Genomic DNA, 24,363 nt, shown 5'->3' with positions numbered 1-24,363 from the left:
CTAGTGTCTTTTGTTACATTGGACTTGGACTTTTTTAAACTGAATTTTAATGTACGTATTGTGGTGGATGTTTTTTTTATTCTACATTGGCTACAAGTATAAGGAATGGTTTCATATCTCACAAAAGCAAGTTTAGCCCAGCAGCATTTGCGCGTCGGTCCCAAGTTAATTTTTTAATATTTTATGTGATTGTTTTAAAATTTTAGTTTATTTATATGTCTTGAAGTTTAGTGTGACGTCCATTTTAATTGAACTAGTACACACTTTGTATAAAAGCCCGCCTCTGGGTGCGAGCTGTTTTCCCTGTGTCGAAGACCTATTGGTTGTATGTCTGTTTTCTGCTTTGGTCGGGTTGTTGTCGTTATGGAAGTTCTCTATGTTGTCAAACATTAAAAGGTCTTAAAATAAACAAAAAGAATTACAACAAAAAAATAGTTTTCATTATTTTGTTTTAATTATAAGTATTTTCGTTTAAATACAAACTGCATCAATTGTATCAAGTAGTAACCGCATGGAAATAAAACCACAATGAAACTAAACGTTCTGAAATCATATACTTATACAAAGGTTACCAGGTTTTAATAAATAAGATATTCAAATAAGGACATACACACGAAATGAATCAAGGAGACTTTGAAAGCCATTTTTGTTTTCATTATCACGCAAGCTTGTTGTGATCACATTAGATATTCCTTAGTGCTTATGACCTTCCAAAGGATCGTTTGAGAACAAACACATGTTTGACAAGATAAACAAGTCTTCCTTATTACGTCTCTATTACATTCGACTCCAAGGGTTAATATTTAGCCGGAAAAGATAATTTTCAGTTTCACAAATATTGTCATTCAACACTATAACAATTTGACAAGATCATGGTTTTAATAAGCTGTGTAACTTTTTTATCTTTTTTACAATTGTCAGTCTCACACCAATTAATAGTTGAGATGCCACCCACAGACACTCTAGAGGTAAAGTGGCTTTTGATTAAGACAATTTGCCGCTAATGTGTTAATGGATTAATCAATCTCATATGTATTTCTTATATAATATTTCGTTACATTATTTGATATATTATTGTATCTCACAAAAATAGAATCGTTGCAATCTGCATTATTGATTTAGAACCAACGATGCTGTAAAATTTTATTACTGGTTTTGATCTATGTAAATGTTTTTATACTATGATACATATGTCTACATATTTATGTATTTTAGGACGAGTCTTATGTATGCAGATCTATACCATTTGAAAATATCGAAAGAGGCTACTTAGGTGGGTAGTTTTACAAATTATAGAATATCGTTGATTATTCTTTGTATATACACAAAGATAGTAAAGATATCATATTTAATTGTATTGGTAATATCATTGTTGTTGACTGACTGTCTCACCTTTTATGTGAAATAAAAATGATGCATTGTCCCGGCTAATTTTATTGTCACTGTATTTACCTTAAATGCATATTGTTCCACTCACTAGAGTTATACGATTTTTTTCCACTCACTAGAGTTATTCGATTTTTTTCAACTCGCAAAAGTTTTAATTTTCAAATACGAAACGCGAGGCTTGCAGGGCGTTTTTGATACTGCTATTAAACATTAGAATAGTTGTAAGTACATTTTATTCCGTCAGTTCTTCTGTTTTATCTTGAATTGTCTATTCTAAAAGAATTTACGATGTGAATTTGTAAATATAAAAGACGAGGCTTGTCGGTGAATTTGCAATTGCAGCGAACAAAATCATGTATTCCAATTTATTTTAACAAAATCATCTATTTTTTTTTAAAGTTATATATGTAAACCGTTGGTGTCGATCATCGACACAACATGTGTATGAAATATAAATCTGACTTTGTAATTTTGTGTATTTTTAGAAAGCATTCAAATTGACGTTGATAGAAGTCGTGTCCATCATGTTGCCACAAGTGTTTGTGAAATGCCAATATCGAAAAAAATATGGTATGTAATCCTCTTTGAAGTAATTTTTTGTAACACATCGAATATGTAATATAGTATAACATTATATACCGTTGAATGGTAAATTCATTTTACTTTTATAATCTGTTTTTAATTATTTATTTTTTGTGTTTATCCTTTATTCATTATTATCATAATTACAGCAAATTGCTAACTTTGACAAAAAAACTCGAGTCCTTCTAATAGTAATGTGTATATTTGAAAAGATCTTTTTTAAAATTGTCTGTACGACATAAATTGTGTTTTATTTCTTTCGTAGGGAATGTAAAGAGACCCAAGGGTCAAACTGTGTTGGATCTTCTGCAGGATTTGGTGGATGGGATAGGTACACAACCGGCAAAGGTGTTTTTGAATTTCCAGATGGTAAGAATGTTTTATGATTTGTTTCGGTAACCAACCATAACTACAAAGTGAAATATCTGCAAAACATTAAATGAATTTATAGTAGTTATTGAAATTTCCGCTTACATCTTGGATTTCCATACTATTTTTTTTAGTTGCAAGAATCAACTATTTGTCTTTTTGGTTATCACTTTTATAATTATTACTTTGTAAGCAATACTAAACCTTCTTTCCTAACTTTTCTAATATACCAACAAAATATTTATTACTGGCTCATTAAATCTATTCACAAAAACTATAATATTAATGTATAAATATAAGTTTCTATAAGAGCCTTCACAAGAACTTAAACATACTGGAAAGAAGTGGATACTGTCCTTACACCAAACCGATTAGTCTAGTATTATTTTGGTAGTCGATAGTCTGAAATACCTTATACAGTCAAACCTATATTAAGAGAAAACTTCAGGGAGAGCCAAAAAGTAGTATATTTGGAGTTCGTTACTCAGATTAAAAATAACTAGCTTTTCAAAACACTACTAAATATTGATAAGGGATTAATGAAGGAATCAAAAGAGCAAAACATGATATAGGTCAATGTGCTTGTTTTTGAGATATAAGCCATTGAAATTCTGGTGGGAAACTGTTAGCTTTTGTCTTTTCATAGATTTATCAATGCCCATTTTGGCTGGATGTTGATGGTGCGCTGAAAGCCTTAAATCAAATGAGAAAAACCAAGAGGTTTAGAAGAAAAGTTTAAGCTTACCCTGTACGAGAACGAGAAAATACGAGTAGATAATAAAACCTGGGCTTTGATTTAATATGATAAAAAACAGTAAACATATTATATTACATTCATTACTCATATTATTTGCGACCATTTAATAATGATTATTTTGAAAAATCCACATTTGTTAAAAATGATGGGTATGTATCAATATCAATGTAAACTAAATAAGTTCTCAACTATGCTTCCGTTCAATATGAGTATTTTCCAATTTTTCAAAAAACTTTCAGAAACATGTACAAGCTACTGGAGGAACAATATTCACATTTGCTGCAAAGAAAGAAATAATAAGTTTTTTTTTAATTTTCATCAATTTGAGGTGCATAACGGAATACAGGCACCTGACTTAGGACAGGAATATTGATACATAAAGTCACGAGGCTTAATACTTTAAGGGGCATCTAACTTTCCCCAAACCTGGGATAGTGGTGTAACAGTACAATATATGAACAAAAATCAAGAAATTCGAAAAGTCTAACTTCAACAGATGGATACAAATAGAAAAACACCAAATAAAAACAGAGTGGACGTGGCTGGGTACGTCTGGTACATTCCAGTAAAAAAAACGCTAATTAGAGATCAGAGAGTATTCACAATTAGTGACGGCCAATTTCCTCTAATTAAATAAATCACGCATCAAGGCTAAAGGCCTTTTATCCTAGTAGTGTATGTATAATTTGGCTATTTATTTTATGTATTTTTGATATATAGCTCTTCAACGATTTTCGGTACTCATCAGGGTTTCCCCTGGAGCAATTGTTTTTTTCGCCACCTCTTTCGCCAAAACAATATATTTTTCGCCACTTTATTATTTCTTTCGCCAAATAACACACATATATTTTTCTTTTAAAATTTTCCTTTTTTTCCAGCGCCCCCCCTAACAATTTTTTTTTCTTCAATAAAACGAAGCATCTTATCACTTGGAATGGATCCCTCGTGTAAGATGTAGTCATTAAATTGAAGGGTTACTCTCATGCCACCCTTTTGAATAGATTTCTTCATAACGACAGTTTTCTTTTCTAGACCATCGTAAATAAGTAAAACTATATGATTGAAACACGTGTGTCACTAAAACGACTTTGAAGTACCACTCAAATCAGTTCTCTATATGAAAGTTAAATGATAAAGTTTTAAATCAGAGTCGTTTCTTGCTTTTGAACATTTTTCATGCCATAACAACAATTTTCTTTTCTGGACTATCATTAAAAGAAGGAGAGGAAGCGTAAAAATTTTGCTTCAACACGTGCGTCGCAAAGTGGTTAATACATCCCTTTTGTGACATGTGACAGAAGCCATTTGACCATATCCTTTTGTCATATCATATAACCAACACCTTTATTAATTGATGTCAATAGCTATGAATGCAATCAGCTGATTATTGATTTTCTGTCAAAATCTTAACGAGTTCAAGGTGAATTCCGAGTATTGTCTGATCAGTAAAGTCAGAGAAACCCGAAAAAAGTAAATTAACAAGATGGCTGAAAATGAATCGTTATATATATTTCTTTCGCCACATTCTTTCGCCAATGACGAATTTTAATCGCCACAATTATTATTTTTTCGCATTTGCGAAAATGGCGACCGCCAGCGGAAACCCTGGTACTCATACATCTTCGAATTTTTAATGGTTGGGTTTTTACAGAGTTCCTGATGAAGATAAATACAGAAAAGCGCTTCGGACGCAAGAAATTGTTAAACGTGTTGATTTCATATTTTTATATCACTGGGTCGATACCTCTGCTGGTGGACTATCAGTCCCCGGGGATATGATCAGCTCAGTAGTCAGTGCGTCGATACTGACATGATTTAACAAACTTTTCTTTAAGTTTCCGTTTAAAAATTCGGAAATTATTATGAAATTAAAGTTTCAACTACCACAGGCAAAGATGGCTTTAGATGAATATAGCTATATATTTTAGGTATTTTTGATATAATAATTCTGATTTTAAATGTTTGACTTTGAGCTTTCTTAATGAAGGTAAATTCAGAAAAACGCTTGGGACGTAAAAATTGTTAAACGTGTTGTTTTCAATTTTTTATCTAGTACAAATATGGCTACCATTTGTTTAAGTTGAGGTTACTTTTGTTTGACCTATCCAATAGCTTTGTCATGTACCAGTATGAAGCTAATTTATTTCCCAAGAGCATATAATTCTATAAATTTCATTGACTTTGATTTAAACAAATGTATAATGTCCAAAATATCATATATATCTTATTTTATCTTTCTTGTCGGGATTTATATGATATAACTTTAAAACATGAAAAGCAACTGATCATACTTGCTATTGTGATGTTTATGATAATATAGCTATGCTGTTGATTCACATTTATTAAATTTATGTTGTTATGACTGCTGCTTAGAAAACACTTTTTCCATTTCTATTTAAAACTTTTTCCATTATTCACCAAAATGACAAATAACTGTCTCCTTTAGTATACAAATATGAAAATTGTTATGAATTATTATAAAGAAGGTGTATTATTGGAACACATTATCTATCTTTAAGACATTTGAATCGTTAAATACTGTTTGAAAAAAATATCTGCATTTAATATTTGTTTGTTTAAGATCTATCCTTAGAATTGGGATCCAAAACAAGTATGAAATACTTAGTTTTTCAAGTTCATTACAGTGGCAAGCAAATAAGTAAGTAAAGTGCACTCTACATTTTAATTTCATGATGGAATATATATTGCAATTCATCTTTTATAACATTTGTAATCTCCGGTGAGTCATATAATTTACATTTTCACACATGAGAAAGAATATGTTTAGTTGGAACTAATTTCAGCATGTAAATTATATGCTTCTCCTTCAATTTATATTTTACACGTATATCCCTTGCCCTATGTGTGATGATGTAGATCAACATTACAAACTGTGTTAGTTGTTTTTGCACCCATTGCAATTTTATGGGAATAAAATATGTCATAAATTATATGAAAGTATTAATGTACAGGGTGTATACAAAAGAAAGTTCATTGAAAAAAACAAAAGATAACACTGATTAAATACAATTCAAATGTCATATGGCTTTACTCAGTACAAAAGGGAAGACGTCTATAAAAGTATAATCCAATCAGATGGAATTTTAACTTAAAACTTGGTTTAAAAAAAAAAAAATATGTATGACATAAAAAGGCCATGGCAATTAGTATTTTCTACTTTATTAAATTAAAAAAAAAATCAGCTGGTACAAACAACGTCTAATGTGTAAGCCGGGATGGATTTAAGATTTCACTATACCAGGTCCTTTTGTTTTCCATATAATTAATACTAAAACACAACCGCGAAATTGGGGACTTCTAAAGCGTGGTAAAAAGTATGTTTACTGTTGTATGATGATTTTTTGTAAAAGATTTTAAGACTGGTGAATTTCAGGAAAGGTATCAAAAGTCATATGTAATTAGTGACAGGACATTTTTTTCTCTCCCCTTTTTACCAATGTCCGTTATTTTTTTTCTGTCAAGTATTAACATACAAATACAAATACTATAAATAAAGTGTATTTGCTATTTACTATCAATTCCAAGTACATTATCGACAACGGTCACTGATCTATTATATGATATTATAATATGTATACCACTTAAAAGTGACCGCTGTATATAGAAAAGGAGGATTTTGTATATACATGTATATGATATATCAGTGACCGGCCGCGGCGGATGGTAAACTTGAATTGATAGTAAATAGTAAATACACTTTAACTATTGTAAATGTATGCTCAAAGTATACAAAAAAACAACGTAAATAATGTTCCTGTTTCCAAGTACATATGAAAATTATGTGTAATTTCAAATCAGTCTTAAACGGAAGTCTTGTCTATAACGTGAATAACACTGTTCAAAAAACGGAAACACTATTCTAACTCTCTTTTTCCCAAAATAACCGTTACTAAAGAGTCATGAGAGAGGATGACAAATACGACTAAGCATGGTACTTATATATAGAAAACAGTGGCATGGTGATTAATTTATTGTGGAAGGAAGAGAAGCGACACACGAAATGAGGTCTTCTCGTTTAATATAAAGATTTCCAGTCATCATGGTTTACTAACATGTTTAACCCCGCCACGCTATGTGTGTATGTGCCTGTCTCAAGTCAGGAGCCTGTAATTCAGTGGTTGTCGTTTGTTTTTGTGTTACATATTTGTTTTTCGTTCATTTTTATATATATATATATATATATAAATAAGGCCGTTAGTTTTCTTGTTTAAATTGTTTTACACTGTCATATCGAAGTCTTTTATAGCTAACTATGCGGTATTGGCTTTGCCTTTGTTGAAGGCCGTACGGTGACCTATAGTTGTTAATGTATGTGTTGTTTTGGTCTGTTGTTGACAGTTGTCTCATTGGCAACCATACCACATCTTTTTTATTTAAACAAGTTCCGGGTCTAAACCGATACCGATACCAATAAAATGTCACCTGTCAACAATAACCTAAAAACGTTCCTCGTCTGTTAGGCGCACCGCCGTTAGCTATACACGGGTAATAATCACATATAAACTTCGACATTGAACAAGGTTTGTCTAAATTTTCCTGGTTCTAGAAATTTAATCGGTTTTACTTCATTTGATAACAAAACGAATATTATAACTCCTGAATTGGAATAAAGGCTTGGGTACAGTTTCCATTTTTAACCGGCATGACGAAAAACAGTTTTTCAAAAATTCAACTTTATATATAACTAATATAGGCCAATAATACCACACCAAGCCCTTTTTTTTCTAAATAATTAAAATAGAATATAACAAATAACTAGTGCAGGTCAATGCTTTTAAACAGAAATATTCTAAACGATACTTAAAGCGTGCCTCTTAAAACCAATAGGACTTCATCATGGGACAATATCAATAACAAACATAAAAAAAAATCCTACTATTCAACAAATCATTTCAGATCAAACAAAACCTGCTGCAACTCTTACCTTAAACATTTCGGACAAACCGTGAGTACAAATGCGTATACCCTATACGTTCATATCTATTATAAGGCAATAATTTAATTTTGGATGTAACGCGTCTTCTAATTGGCTGACGTTATTTTGTTATGAGCCCATATACATAATTTAGTCATGTGACCGTCACGTCATCAAGGTTTTTTCATGTTTTTTTACGGTTTAAAATGGAATTTAGAATTAAATTATAAGAAATGACTGTAATATGTGTTCTGTCTATTCGAAATAACATAACAAATGTGGTGCACTGTTAAAAAACCCGCTACGCGCGTTATTCAGTGTGCACCTTATATTTTATGTTATTTCTTCATAGACAGAAAAAATATTACAGTCATTCCTGAATGAATGAACACAATATATGAAGTGTTGCCGATAGCCAAGCAAGCATAGTGGACAACGGAGTTGATTAATCTATTTACATACATGTATTTTAACATATATATAAACATATGAAACATAAACCACAATTACTCCTTATAAAAAAACCTTGAAATATACTATTAGGTACAACTAAACTAGAAAAATTAAACCTAATACGAACGAGAGCTATAATAATATAGCTGACATGAATGTAAACTAAATACATAAATAACTCAATCATCAACGACCTCGCCAGCAAGGAACAACCAAACAAAACCCATTTATGGGATAAACTGGAAACCTACGCGACAAGTCATCTTACGAGACATACTCGGACGTATATATTGTTTTAAAAAATATATAAATTCATGTATCAAAATATATTCATAATATTAATGAAACTTGATTGTTGCCCTGTCTGCGCGGGCTAGAAAGTGATTATATCAGGGGAAAAAATGTCCAGCTATAAAATTTCATACTCATGAATGATTACATTATACGTGACAGCAAAAACTCAGTTACCACATTCAATTATCAAAACACATTATGTTCGAAATCATGATACAGAAGTAAACCAGTAGACAGACTGTTAGTTTTATAGTCTATCAAAAAGTGCCAGACTTCTACCTACGAAAAGTTTACTGCTTAAAGAGGAAGTGCATCAAAGTCATATAATACGTTTGTACTTTAGTTCGGGTCTTTTTATTGTAGAAGAAAGTATAACTTTCAAGGATATTTGATGGGAAGCAGAGGATTTATTCCTGGCAACAGCCCAAAGGGTAATTTATAACAATATATTGTTCTTATATTCCTTTTTGTTTTGTTCATGCGGGAATTTCTGTTTTTATTGCATAATCGTATGATACATCTATTCCTAGAATCTTATTTATTTGTATAAGCGTCCAGATGAACATTTAAAGTAATTTTGATCAATAAGCTTCGTTAACGTTATATATGTTGACTGTTGACGTTAAACACGCAACAATCAATCGATTGTATCTAATGGTGGTAATCGTTTAGTTATACTATAAACTTTTTATTTTATTGTCGAAATTGAAATTGCGTATGTTTTTATGATACGTTAACGTTGTGCAATACATATAGTGAATAAAATATGGAAACATATAAATCAACACTGGTTGGTTTGGTGGTTTGCATGATGGTACCATAAAACACAATGTAATGGTTAATTTCATATTTTCTAAATTTCATCAAAGGTTCGATAGATAAGTCTCGCCATTCGTTACGCTATGGCAAGTGTGTTTTTTTTCTTAAAAGGACGAAACAGCTGTTAATCATTTTGCAGACACACATTCCATGCAGCTATTATGAGTTTTTTAGATAATATAATGAAAAAACGATAAAAAAAGATTATACGATTATACAAAACTATTGTATAACAAAACACAATCAACTGACTCGTTTATTTTTCTTTCTTGTAATAATAATGTAAACGAGGAACAATGAAATAAATGTTTCACACATTTACGACAGGAAAACGTGAGAATGTCTTCATGGAAAATTGCATAGCCTTCATATTATGTATTATACATGTAGTACAGTTCCACTAAAACGAAGCTTTGCATTAATTGTGTTGAACCGTACAAAGATTCGTTATAAATAGCAATTATGTGGTATCATACTTTTTCAAACAAATTGACTAATGTGTTAAAAATTGTCCTAATTTGTGTCTTGTCTTTTGCATGCATCATGTATGAAGTGTTGTTTTCAGTCGTTCTTCTTTATAACTCTCATGTGTGGGAAAAGCATGCCCTTCATAATAAAATCCGTAATAAATGTATGCAAAACCGTAATGTATTAAATGAAATATGTACATGCAATATGTTGTTAATATATCGTATCCAGAAAAGTAATATAACTATATATAGTATTTATGTGTTACTTTATTTACAAATTAAAGATGTAATCATTTATGTAATTTCAACTATCAAATCATATCTGTTTCTATTTCACAGCTAAAAGCTATCCCTTACATGATTAGGTGCTTGATATATTTCTTTGTAGGATATACGTTTGACGACCTCTACTTAACTTTTCGTTATTTTCATCATTGGACTGAAGTGTTTAAAATCTGCATGATTTGTCTTCGAATATGTTTTTTATTGTTTTATGCGCAAAAACTTTTTCTTATGCAATGTTTGTTCTTATTAAAAAGTTTGCTTATAAATTGTGAATGCTCTTACAGGATATTACTCAAACATAGCATGTGAATGGAAGTTGCCAGGTGTTAAAGCATTCCGATATCGAATGCATACACATCATGCAGGTATTTCATACTGTATTTTGGACCCGTTTATTCTTGATAGTAAACGTAATCGTCTTGTATTAGTTGCGTACCTCAAGGCATGTACAATTGTATTCAAATTTAAAGATATATTAAGGAAATCAAGACTATTATGAAGTTAAAAAATAGAATTGCCAGTTTAATGTAAGATCCAGATTGAATAAAAATAATTTGATCGGCAAGATAACATCAAATTGATATACATGCCCTATAGAAATATTTTTCCGGATCTTAATACCCATTGATATATTGGTGTAAAACGTATGTTATATTTAAGAATATTTCTTAAATGATTTGTATACCTGTTTTACAAATACTTGAATTAGATTGGTCGGTTAGCAAGTTTTGTCTTGGTTTACACCGGACCATGTTGTCCAAACACTCGTGTAACCTACATCGGGATCTATTCATACCCGACTTAGATGGAAGGGATCAAGAATGTCAAGGTGTTCAAGAAAATTAGATTACACAATTGTTATCTATATGCGTTAAATATTTAAGCTTGGAAAATATATAAACTTACAATAATATAAAACTTCGCGAAATTTTAAGAATTATCTAGAAGCATTACCATTATTACCGTAATGGGCATGCTTGACAACATACGAATGAAAACTCTCAAGAAAATTATTCCGTTTCTTGTTTTCTTTAATTGAATGATGTGTCATTGAAATAAAGATTTCGGGTAGGTGTTATTTCATTTTAAGATTATATTGCATTTCAAACATAAATGAATGTAATAAAGTCAATATGTCGGAAAACTCTTACGTAATTAAACGTCAATTGTGCATTTTATTATAATTAGTAGCAAATATACCAAAGTACAGTAAATTGAGTTAAGAATGAATATCATAAGGAGTAAACATATTTTTTTTCTACAGGTTATTTATATGTTAGTTGAACATATGTCGCTGACTCATAAACTTGACACCACAGTCCTCCGGACTGTTATTCAGTTTTTGAGTTATTCGCACCAGTTTACACATCAATAATCTCAAGATTAAAATGTGTTTAAACTTATATTTGTTTATATGTCTATCAATATTTACAATTGCTTGACTTCTTGACCATAACTATTTAAGCAACAGATGTTATTTATCATCTTAAGCGTCAGAGAATACGACATAGGCGAACAGTGGTATCAGTAGCTTATCCCAAATATTTACTAGCGATGTCAACGCTGATGTTATGAGTTCAAACCTCGTGATGGCAAATGCGTTCTAATCCGATCATAATTTGAACAGGACAGGTCGTTTCTTTCCTGCGTGTACTCTGGCTTCCTTCACCAATACAAGTAAAAATAATGATCCATAACCAAATAAGACGACTGATTACATTATGATTATATTTTAAAAGGACAAGAAAAAAAAATGTGGCAAAACACTGCACATACTATTTGGACATGAAACATGGAAACTTGATGTGAGCTCATATGCTACTCAATGTAAGGTGACTCTTTATCATTAGTGACATCTGTGATTTCGTGTTACTCATAATGGGAAGACATCGACAATGATAAGGCCTGATATCATACATATTATATTCTAATTTCAATTCCATACAAATTTTGCGACAGGCTTAAGTTCAGAAAATACGCAGGAAGAGACACAAACATTCCACTACAAGTATATCAAGAGTTTTAATATGTTTTAGGGCGTTCATCTTTTGGATACTAGTTCTTCTTGTATATTTTTCTTGTAACTTTATACTGTCTCAAAATGTGTATACATACCTGGAATTTAAAAATTTCAAAGGAACTGGACATATGTATTTAACATTCAATGTATCTAAATATATCAATTTAGACGCTACGTAGTTTTATCACTGAAATTACAGGTTATCATGTAGAGGCATTTCTAGTGAGAAATGGTACTTGGACTTTACTAGGAAGCGGATCACCTCAAGAAAAGGCTAAGGTAAAATTATAGTTTTGCGACTAAGTAGTAAAATTGTTGTCTCAGACCAAACTTTTAACAATAATTTTAGACGGATACTTTGTTCAAAGAACCTAACAAAAAAATTTAGATTTCACATTCGATATATAGACGTTTTCTCCCTCAATGACAAACTCATTCTATATACTAGGATTCCATTGAGTGTGTTCATCTTACAACTCTATAGTCCTTGAAATGCAGGAAACTAATGTCTACTGAAAATAAAAAGTGTCTTCCATATTTTGACTTTTCCTCAATATTAACACAGATGATCGACTTCAAAACAGAATGTATAACAAACGTGATGATTTCATATTTGCCTTTTTTTCAGTTTCAGTTTAATATCATGATTTTTATCTATTTTTTCGATTTGCGAGATCAAAATATTGGCAAACTACTATCGTCTTAATTTATACATATTGAAATATTGTCTAGGTTTTGCCCTCTAACAATTATGTTTATATCTTCAAAACATTGTGACTAAAGTTATAAGATATAACGTTAACACATAAAAAGGCAACATGTAGAGTATATTAGACATTTTATCTGGCAGCAAGTTTCCTGAGACCATTCGATGTAGCATTTGATTTTGATCCATCCATACCTGACGATTTATTTACAATCTCTACTCTCTATATAAAAAAAAAAACGGTTTCGGATAGGGGAAATCTAGTTACCTCCTTTTTTATGTCGAAGTGTATAAGGGTTTTTGATTTGAAATTAATACATATAATGCTGATACTTCTACTCGATCGAAACATTTTCCGATTGACTGATGTACATATAATGTAGCCCTTTTATTATTTGTTTAACACCACGAGTATAAGAATTTAAACCACATAGAAAGCAATGTTTTCGTACTTTATTTGACCTTTTTAACTTTTTTTTATTTGAGCGTCACTGATGAGTCTTTTGTAGACGAAACGTGCATCTAGCGGAAATACAAAATTTCAATACTTGTATCTATGATGAGTTCTATTTCTATTCTAATAACATTTTCAGAACTGGTTTAAAATACCTGGTGGAAATGTAAATATACGACGAGGAGATATATTGGTAAGCGAATTATTCATTTTTTTTTTTTCATTTGCTAAATATTGATCACGGAAATTATTGTTGCTGTGGCATCTGTGCATTTGAAATGTTCGTCTTTAAGCATTATGTACGATAAGCAACCAACAATAAATTAAACAATTAGAGCATTATGAACATACAGTTTATCATCGTATTTCTATATACATCGCTTTGTGTGAGTCCGATAATAATGAAGCTTACGCAAGGCTAAAATGATATCTTGATCAATTCCTTTCATATTTGTGCAATGTTAATATTAAATGCAAGGTTACCTTGTTATGCATTTCATTCATGGATTGTTTCCAGAGATGTAAGAACATTTTGAATTTTCAGTTTAACAAACATTCAATGACACACACAAGCTTCTTAAATGAAATAAGTAAAATAAAATAAAAAATCATGTTAGTTTTCAAAGGCAAAATCAGAAGCTCGAACACAGCAAACGAATGGAAAACATCTGTAATATTCTTCACTTTGTATAAGTATTTAATATGTAGAAAAAAGTGGATGAAATCTGGTTTCATAGCTAGCTTAACCTATCAAATGTATGACAGTCGCAGAAAATCCCATCTTATTGACAACAATGCGTGAACAAAACAAACAGTAATGGTACAGCAGTAAAAATTGTGTTATAATCTTATTCAATATAAAAACAAACAAATATGACAACAAACGTAGTAGCTAAAGTTTAAGGTAATAATAGATTTAAAAAGTTTCTCTTCTGTCTGCCTATGATTGGTATTGTTTATAATTTGTAATTTTGTATTAATAGATATTCGAATAACATTTACTGTATAAACATTGCTGCTAGTGTCTTAAATCATTTGTTTTATTTTTTTTATATTAAGATTCAATAATTTCATTTGTCGAGACAACTTTGCTATGTAAGTAATCAAATTGGACACCGGACGTTCAACAAAAATGTTTATAGTGTTAAACCACCACTATTTTTCAACTATGTTCGCTTGATGTCTTACACCTATATATACTTCATGATTATATCAAAAGATGCATTATTTTTGATTTCAACATTGTAGGCAGCTAGGTGTCTTTATATTAACAAGGAAAAAACACCTATATATTTTGGGTAAGTGTAAAACATCTTTAAGGAAGATTAAATTCATCAGCATTTGATTTTGGCAAATCTGAACTCATGTTCACACTTACAACCAAGGATGAAGAACTGGATCTTCCATCACTGTATTGGATACCTAAACTACATACGTGTCCCTACAAACAATGGTATATTGCTGGGTCTACCAAGTGCTCCACGAAACCCCTTTCTAAATCATTAACATCCATTTTATCAGCAATCAAAAACGGGCTTCAAAGTTATTGTGAAACTGCCTATTCTAGAGGTGGCGTGAATCAGATGTGGATACTTAAAAATTCCAAAGATCTTTTAGAGTACATACAATCTAACTCTCTTTCATCTTGTAACAGTATTAAAACATTTGACTTTTCTACTCTTTACACAAGTATTCCACATTCCAAAATTGTAAAAGACAAATTAAAAGAGTTGGTATTACTTTGCTTCATAAAAAAGAATGGCCAACGTAGATACAAGTATCTCGTCCTAGGGAGGGATAAATCCTACTTTGTAAAGAATCACTCTGATTCAAACAAAAAATTTTCTGAAACCGATATTATCAAGATGCTTGATTTCTTGATTGACAACATATTTGTTACGTTCGGAGGACGTGTTTTTCAACAGACTGTCGGCATCCCAATGGGAACAAACTGTGCCCCTCTACTTGCTGACTTGTTTCTTTATTATTATGAGGCTGACTTCATGCAGGAACTTCTTGGGAAGAAAGATAAGAAGTTAGCAATATCCTTTAACTCTACTTTCCACTATATAGATGACGTTCTTTCACTAAACAATTCAAAATTTGGTGACTATGTTGATCGCATCTATCCCATAGAATTGGAGATAAATGATACTGCAGATACAGTTAAGTCGGCTTCATATCTTGACTTACATCTAGAAATTGACAATGAGGGTCGGTTGAAGACAAAACTTTACGACAAAAGAGATGATTTCAGCTTTCCAATTGTGAACTTTCCATTTCTAAATAGCAAAATTCCAGCAGCACCTGCATACGGGGTATATATCTCCCAATTGATACGATATTCCCGTGCTTGCATTTCCTATCATGATTTTCTTGATAGAGGGTTACTGCTCACAAGGAAGCTATTAAACCAAGAGTTCCAAATGGTGAAGTTGAAATCATCCCTTCGTAAATTTTACGGACGCCATCACGAGTTGGTTGACCGTTATGGCATAACAGTTTCACAAATGATATCGGATATGTTCCTTACGTCGCAATTACATTCCCCTTCCCTTTCATGAATTTGACCTACCGAATTAGACTATTTACCGGATTTGTAATCACATAAGCAACACGACGGGTGTCGCATGTGGAGCAGGATCTGCTTACCCTTCCGGAGCACCTGAGATCACCCCTAGTTTTTGGTGGGGTTCGTGTTGTTTATTCTTTAGTTTTCTATGTTGTGTCATGTGTACTATTGTTTTTCTGTTTGTCTTTTTCATTTTTAGCCATGGCGTTGTCAGTTTGTTTTAGATTTATGAGTTTGATTGTCCCTTTGGTATCTTTCGTCCCTCTTTTACATATTTCAAGGAGAAAAAAAACTAGTGATAATAGCATATTCTCCAGTGTCTGTCAAGGTTACCATATAAACGGAGATCCGGGGATCGTCAAAGACATAAATCAGGTGGATCATTATAACAATATATTTTTGTTTTGGTCATTTCCAATTTTTATTGAATAGAATGGAAGCTTTATAGAATAGTTTGGGAGTTATCTTTCAGTTTAACATGTCTTTTCAGATATTTGTATTTAAACCCCACTCGTGTAATTGTTGGTATATTGTATTTTAATATATTTTCGTCTGACGTTGATTTTCCTTTTAAGTTTTCAATAAATATTTCTGTTACACTTAACAAACATAATAGAACAGAATGACATTATATTTAGTCCCCAACATGACAGTGATGAGCTATAGCGCATGATGTCTTTTCTGAACAGACTTTATGTTTGAAAATCCTTTGAATTATTTTAATACTACTGAACAAATTGGCCGTCTTTTTACATCAATTTTGTTTAATAAAATGTAACATGTGAGCGATTTTCTGATTCGTCATACTTCTCCTATCTCCTTTTTTTATACTTGATAATGCTTATCATACATCGCATGCAATTTGATTAAACTTGACTTCAGATGGATTTAGAAGATTCAAGAACAAATGAATCAAATATCAAATGTACTAGAAAAATTCTAAAATAACCAATAAATTTATTGAGGTTTATGGTGTTATCAATTCGTCAATAGAGTTGGCATCATGTAAATTGATTATATTAAGGTTCTCTCCAATTGACTTGTTTGATTAAGCAACAATTGGAAACCACTAGGTTATAATGTTCATTGCTTAGTAAGATAAGACGAAAGAAAATTAAAACATAATAAAATGTGTACGTTGACCAAACCTAAATCAAATGATGACACAGTTGCGCCTGTATTGGATAGTTATTTCTCCATTCATCAAGTGTTTTTACAAAATAATGTTTTTATCTGTTGTAGTATGGGTGATGACAACGAAATGTGTTTGTTTGGAATCGAAATAGGCTTTCACGATAAAGACAAGCAACACTTCGCACAGGAACTGCTTTGCGAGACAGAATCTCCATCATTCCAGTTCAAAAACTTCCCTGGTATATTGGATTATTTCTAGTTTCAATTGAGAGTTGCAGCTTTATGAAGCAATGTTGAAACAATAAATATTGTAAAAATAAACAGTTCAAATTGATGACTTCTTGCCTTTCACACATTTTTTTACCTGGGCTCTTTCACAACATATCACCAATTCTAAAACATAACAAGCAGGAAGAAGCTTACAATATTTGAAGGGAGTTATACAACGATTCATCATTTATGTATCTCATTCCAATCAATTGTTGTCGCTAAACACTTTTACAGTTATAAATAAAGGTAACAATAGTGTACCGCTGTTCAAAAATCATAAATCGATTGAGAGAAAACAAATCCGGGTTACAAACTAAAACTGAAGTAAACACGTCACCTTTAACAGGAAAACAACAAAACAGCAGAAACCCTGAAGTGCAATAAAGAACCAAAACGACAAGGCAACACACACAGAATGGAACCATAAAATAACAGTTGTCATTTTCCTGACTTGGTACAGGACATTTTAAGAAAAATGGTGGGTTAAACCTGATTTTGCGGCTAGTCAAACCTTGCGCTTTTATGGCAACGTTGGATATAACACTAAGATGACAACATTACATGACAGTACTACTGTACAAATAAATGTAAGAACATTAAGGACAGATACATACACAAATAAACATTACAATAGGACATTTCGCCATATATCTTTCAAAGGTACCAGGCTTATAATTTAATACACCATACGTGTACATAAGACTCGCCAGTGATGCTCAGATCAAAATAGTAAAGGAAACCAAACAAGTACAAACTTGAAATTCATTGATCACCCAAAATTCTAAAAAGTTGTGCCAAAAACGGCTAAGGTTATCTTTGACAACGAGAACAGCAAGAAAAGAACGAGACGGGTGACTAGAAGTAAAGAAAACGCATGCGTAAGGACTTATTGTAATGAATATGGTGAAAACCAGCTTGGGTACGTTTTCCACAAAATGTTTGTATGCACTGGTGGTGCATTATGTTTGATAGTTTTTATTAGTTTGTCAGTTCTTCTTCCATAGAATTTTGAATGTGCTGTCTCGGTGTTACATAGGTGCTCCTAATACGAAGAAAATAACTTAGAGAAGAAGAAGACATCAAGAACACAGATGACTAAAACATTTTTTATTGATGTAAGTTTAATGTATATTATTTTTCGAAAGGTGCGAGTCAAGTTCTGTCTCTCTGTGATATGGCTGATAAATAAACCCGGAGAAAATAACTAACAAAACACAATCTAGAGCTCCCCAATGATTTAAAAAAATCCTCCGTAAGGCAAGTTTGTAATGTGCTTTTTATCGACTGGTGCAAGTTCTGACTCTGTGTGACACGGATGCTCCAAGAAAGGAGTAATTTACAAAGGATAGAAGAGAACAATCTAATTATCAAACAAATCTCTCCGAGTTTGTTATATTTTGTTTTGTTTGAGTGGTGCAATTTTGATAAAGTGATGCAAGTTGTAATAATAAGTGAGAGTGTTTGAGTAGTGCGAATAGGTCGTGAACCGTGTCGTCATAAACTCAATACAAAACCATTTTCGCCTTCTTATAAAACTTTTAAAAAACCGGCTACTGAACTTTATCAGAGCGTTAATTAATTAAGCTACGCTAATCAAAACGATAACTACATGAAGTTATAACGATTATTACATACGCTAACTATTTATAACTGTACATTCAGAAATTATTTCGTGCATTTATTATTGCATTCATCTCAAAAGCTACCTTTAAAATATTGATTCACTTATAGGGCCCGGGTCTTTGCATCGGAAATATTCACATTTATTCCAAAACCAGTTGTTTGCATGATACGGGTTATGTTCTTCTCATATATTTTATGTTGGTATGATACTAAACCCCTATTGTGCAAGATAATCATATGATGAAGTAATACTCTTTCAATCAGTTTATTTGAGGTTAGAGGTGGCATGTCAGTAACTGCTAGTAGTCCTTTGTTAGTTTGAATTTCATTGTCATTGTGTTCAGTTTCTTTATTTACTTATTCTGACATAGGACTCGAACTTCTTTAAACTGATTTAACTGTGCTTATTTCTTTGTGTTGTGTTTTTTCTGCAGTGGCTAGATGTAAAGGGAGGGGAGGAGATCTCCAAAGTCAGGAGCCTGTGACCTTTGTAAATTTTGTATGTTTTTTAATATTGTTTTCGTTAATATATCTCGGTGTTTAGTATGACGTTCAATGTCACTTAACTTGTTCACATTATTTCACGCTTCCGGATGCGTGATTTTCTTGCTGTATTTAAGAACCGTTGGTGGGCATTCGGCTGTTTTCTGCTCTTTGGTCGGTTTGTTGTCTCTTTAATACTTTACCCGATTTCATTCTCAATTATACATTCTGATCTTCGTTTCTGGGATGAGATATTTGATGAAAATTTGAGATTATGTCTCTGATTCCAATGTCTTTTTTGTATAAGATTAAGATGTTAATCAGTTTGAACTACCAATGCTATATGTTTTAATCAAAACAAAAACAACTTCAGAATAACCAGCTCTACGTACTATATGTAATGGGGAAAGTTTCCTAATTGTGCGCTATTAATGTCCGCGCCAATTGTAATCAGAAACGATGCCATTTCTGTAAGATTATTATAACTTGCCAAATGCAGTGGCGTGGAACCATTCATATTGATATTGTGTTCAATCAATTATATTTTTGGTATAAAATTATATGAAAAAAGTGGGATTAATTATTTTTAATTTGTGAAAAAATCCTTCGATGTTTGAGATAAATTACGTGCATATGATGGTCCTTTTGAGTCAGTTGACAGTTTCTTCTACACTTCCACACAATCTCATCAAACACAAGTCTTTCTATGTAATTAATGGTTGTTCGGTTAATCTGGTTTGCATTTTTGTTTGCTGCAACTCATATCAAGATTTTTTTCTCTCTAATGAGTAAGGTATATATGATAATTATTCTTACTGAAGATGTGATGAAATAATTAGAGCACTTTATTTTCTCTTTGCCTACATTTATTTGCGTTTCGACAATTAGATTTAACGACAGAAAGTCAATGTTCATATGGGCACCAATGATAATAATGACAATAACACTGAAAACCTAAACAAAGACTCACAAATCCAAAAGACATTACATCAACAGTTATAAATAATGAATAAGAAACAACACGAACTCGGGAGTTAAATCAGGTTTTCCAGAAGGGTAAGTGTTTCCTGCACCATAACGGCACCGGTCGTAAAAAAAGGATAACGCATGTTTAACCTTTAGGATGTCATAGTTCAAAATTACAAGTTAACTGACGAAAATATTCAATGATAGATAAATATTTACAAAAATAGTGATGTAAAAGTAAGATATGACACAACGGCATATATAATTACAGCAAACGACAAAAGCATTAACACGTAATTTATAGTTTCATACTTTGTTTTTAAGAATGATCTATTGTCTTTAAAATTGAGATTATTTGTTCAAATTTATTTTCCTCTGCATACGATAACGGTGTTCGTCCACATTTATCTGGTAAATTTACCAATGCTTTATATTTACACAATAGACTTACAATTTCCGAGTTCCCATATCTACAAGCAACATGTAGTGGTGTACGTTTGTCTAATTTAGCTTTATTGACATCTGCTCCATTTTTTATTAGCAACTCAGCCATTTCCGTTAGATTATTAAAACTTGCCAAATGCAGTGGAGCGGAACCGTACTTATTGATGTCGTTGACTTTTGCGCCATTTTCGATCAGAATTCCAACAATATCAATGCGGTTTTCATGAGTTGCTAAATGTATCGGTCTCGATTTTATGATGTTTCCAACATGTACATCTGCTTCGTGCTGAAGCAAAATTCTTACAATGTCTGTATGGCCATTGTTGGATGCAAAATGTAATGGTCTTGATTCGGTAATTTGACCATTATTCACTACCGCAGTTGCCCCGTGACTTAGTAACAGTTCCACTATGTTTGTATGACCTTCCTTGGATGCTAAGTGAAGTGGTGTATTACCATACTCGTTTACCTCGTTTACTGGTAAACCTTTTTGTATCAACGAATGTACCGATTCGTAATTTCCAACACTACACAATTCATGCATTGCTGTTCCTAAGTCTGTATAATTAAAAAAAAAAAAGGACAGAATACTACATTCATTGTTTATTCAATTTATAAAATGTCTATATAAAATTGAGAATGGAAATGGGGAATGTGTCAAAGAGACAACAACCCGACCAAATAAAAAACAACAGCAGAAGGTCACCAACAGGTCTTCAATGTAGCGAGAAATTCCCGCACCCGGAGGCGTCCTTCAGCTGGCCCCTAAACAAATATATACTAGTTCAGTGATAATGAACGCCATACTAATTTCCAAATTGTACACAAGAAACTAATATAAAAATAATACAAGACTAACAAAGGCAAGAGGCTCCTGACTTGGGACAGGCGCAAAAATGCGGCGGGGTTAAACATGTTTGTGAGATCTCAACCCTCCCCCTATACCTCTAACCAATGTAGAAAAATAAACGCATAACAATCACTGTTTAATGTTTGGCGAATAATTCCTTTTTATGTTCTAGAAATGAATTGCACATGTTGGTGTTCGTAAAACCGTAGTATTGCATCTTAGGGTGTATTGTATGTACTGTATGTCTTTTTGTTTTACGATTATCGTTGTCTGCTGAAAATTAATTTAATTGATTTTGTTTAGTTTTGTTACACGCTTAAACTCATAGAGATAATAAACATATGTCAAATATCACCATTCTAGAAGTTGAAATTACAAGCAAAAAATACATATTTAATAGATGTGCGTTGAATTCACGAGATAAACATATATTTTGAAAAAAAATGATTTGTTCCTAATTTGCATATTTTTAATTAGTTGATATGCGTGTCAAGCAAACGAATAAAAATATTCTATAAATGACAACTAAAGCAAATGGTCCTCGGCGTAAACAGCTTCCCAAAACATTTAAATTACTTAATTATTAATTTGAAATCTATAATTGCTTATTAATCAATATTTCTGTATATAAATGAGGGGCGACAGATATCAGAGGGAAAGTCAAACTCAAATTCATGTGTGTAAGAACATTCGTATCAATATAGAAAACCTTGTGTTTTATCATAAACTCGGCTGTATTTTACATTTAATTTGATATATATTATTCCCATTGACACAGATTGACGATTTCGAAATTAAATCTATGAACGAATGTCAACTTTCAAATTTTCGGCAGAAACACATCTTAATTGAAGAAAGTTTACACATCTCAATTTATCGCTGATGTACTTCATTAATGATGATTCATTAGTGCACTAACCAAGCGAGTATTTTTATTCTATCTTCACGATAAAATTGTTTAAACTTACGTTCATCAAACGATCCATTCCTTATCAAATCACAATCCTTCCCTAGTGCTGGATTTAATTTAACAACGGCCTGAAACAATAATCCTGATAATTAGAAAAACAAGATCAAAACACACATTTCCATGTTAATTGAAGCCACAAAACTGGCAGACATTGCACACATTTCAATTAATAACATATATTTTCTCGTGTGATTATTTAATGATGTTTGTCCCATTTTATCTAAATGTAGGGAAATCGAACATGATGTTAAAAAAAACATTGTCATATATAAAAAAATATCTGAGATAAAAAAAAAAACCCAAACAATGTCATAAAGGTTTGACTGAGATACAGAAAGCTTTGTCATAAAGGTTTGACTGAGATACAGAAAGCTATGTCATAAAGGTTTGACTGAGATACAGAAAGCTATGTCATAAAGGTTTGACTGAGATACAGAAAGCTATGTCATAAGTCATAAAGGTTTGACTGAGATACAGAAAGCTATCTCATAAAGGTTTGACTGAGATACACAAATCTATCTCATAGAGGTTTGACTGAGACACAGAAAGCTATGTCATAAAGGTTTCACTGAGATACAGAAAGATATGTCATAAAGGTTTGACTGGGATGAAGAAAGCTATGTCATAAAGGTTTGACTGAGATGAAGAAAGCAATCTCATAAAGGTTTGACTGAGATACAAAAAGCAATCTCATAAAGGTTTGACTGAGATGAAGAAAGCTATATGTCATAAAGGTGTGACTGAGATGACGAAAGCAATCTCATAAAGGTTTGACTGAGATGAAGACAGCAATCTCAGAAAGATTTGACTGAGATGGGAAAAAAGCAATGTCATAAAGGTTTGGCTGCTGATTTGCCTATGTCAGTCTCCATGTAAATTAAATTCTTCTACATCACTGAATCTAGTTCAATGTGACAATGCCAGGATAATTATATTCGAGTAGGAGAATATGACAAATGTTTGAAGTTGTTTTGTTTGCAAAATCCAAAGAACAAATCAAAGTTATTCTTACCAATTAAACCTATATGCTTATTTCTGATTGACGTTCACCGATTTTTATTTGTACTTTCACGAACAAAGCTATAGTATTGCAATAGGCATGTTTTGGTGTGAATCAAATCATCATTTAAAAATCACTCCGGTCACATAATGTTTTGAAGAATTTCATCGCTACGTCCTATCACAGTTCATATTCACAATTTTTTTAGCTACCCTACCCATTAAAATCAATAAACTGAGTTGCATTCATTAAATAGATACCAACCTTAGTCAAGGCATCGATCGTTTCGTTGAACATAACATCTGAAACAGAGCTAGTGGGAAAATGCATAAATTTGTTTCTATAAAACCTTATTGTAGACATCGCAGTTTCATTGCTACAGTCAATGATGTTGACATATGGCAAACGTTCATCAACGGTAAGGTCTGCCAGATTTGTAAGCAGGCATATCATTAGTGTAATATCAAGATCAGCGGACTGCAGATCTGCAAAGAGTAAACAAAAACATTTTTATCGT

The 24,363-nt window shown here is 31.8% G+C and overlaps 2 protein-coding genes across 2 annotated transcripts; one reads left to right on the top strand and one right to left on the bottom strand.

Moving 5' to 3' along the window:
• Positions 1 to 8,018: 8,018 nt before the first annotated feature.
• LOC134680938 (peptidyl-glycine alpha-amidating monooxygenase A-like) lies at positions 8,019 to 17,574 on the top strand. The gene is made up of 7 exons (XM_063540252.1): positions 8,019 to 8,063; positions 9,144 to 9,211; positions 10,639 to 10,719; positions 12,574 to 12,653; positions 13,674 to 13,727; positions 14,783 to 14,832; positions 17,349 to 17,574. Exons 2-7 carry the CDS (start codon positions 9,172 to 9,174, stop codon positions 17,497 to 17,499), a joined length of 456 nt encoding a protein of 151 aa, XP_063396322.1. The 5' UTR covers positions 8,019 to 8,063; positions 9,144 to 9,171; the 3' UTR covers positions 17,500 to 17,574.
• A 3,080-nt stretch (positions 17,575 to 20,654) lies between these two features.
• LOC134680937 (26S proteasome non-ATPase regulatory subunit 10-like) lies at positions 20,655 to 21,578 on the bottom strand. Its single transcript, XM_063540251.1, has one exon. The coding sequence runs from the start codon at positions 21,568 to 21,570 to the stop codon at positions 20,902 to 20,904; it is 669 nt and encodes a 222-aa protein (XP_063396321.1). The 5' UTR covers positions 21,571 to 21,578; the 3' UTR covers positions 20,655 to 20,901.
• Between the last annotated feature and the right edge of the window lie 2,785 nt (positions 21,579 to 24,363).

Source organism: Mytilus trossulus, chromosome 8, assembly GCF_036588685.1.
Source record: "Mytilus trossulus isolate FHL-02 chromosome 8, PNRI_Mtr1.1.1.hap1, whole genome shotgun sequence".
Taxonomy (NCBI): domain Eukaryota; kingdom Metazoa; phylum Mollusca; class Bivalvia; order Mytilida; family Mytilidae; genus Mytilus; species Mytilus trossulus.
This window is presented reverse-complemented; position numbering and strand designations above follow the sequence as displayed.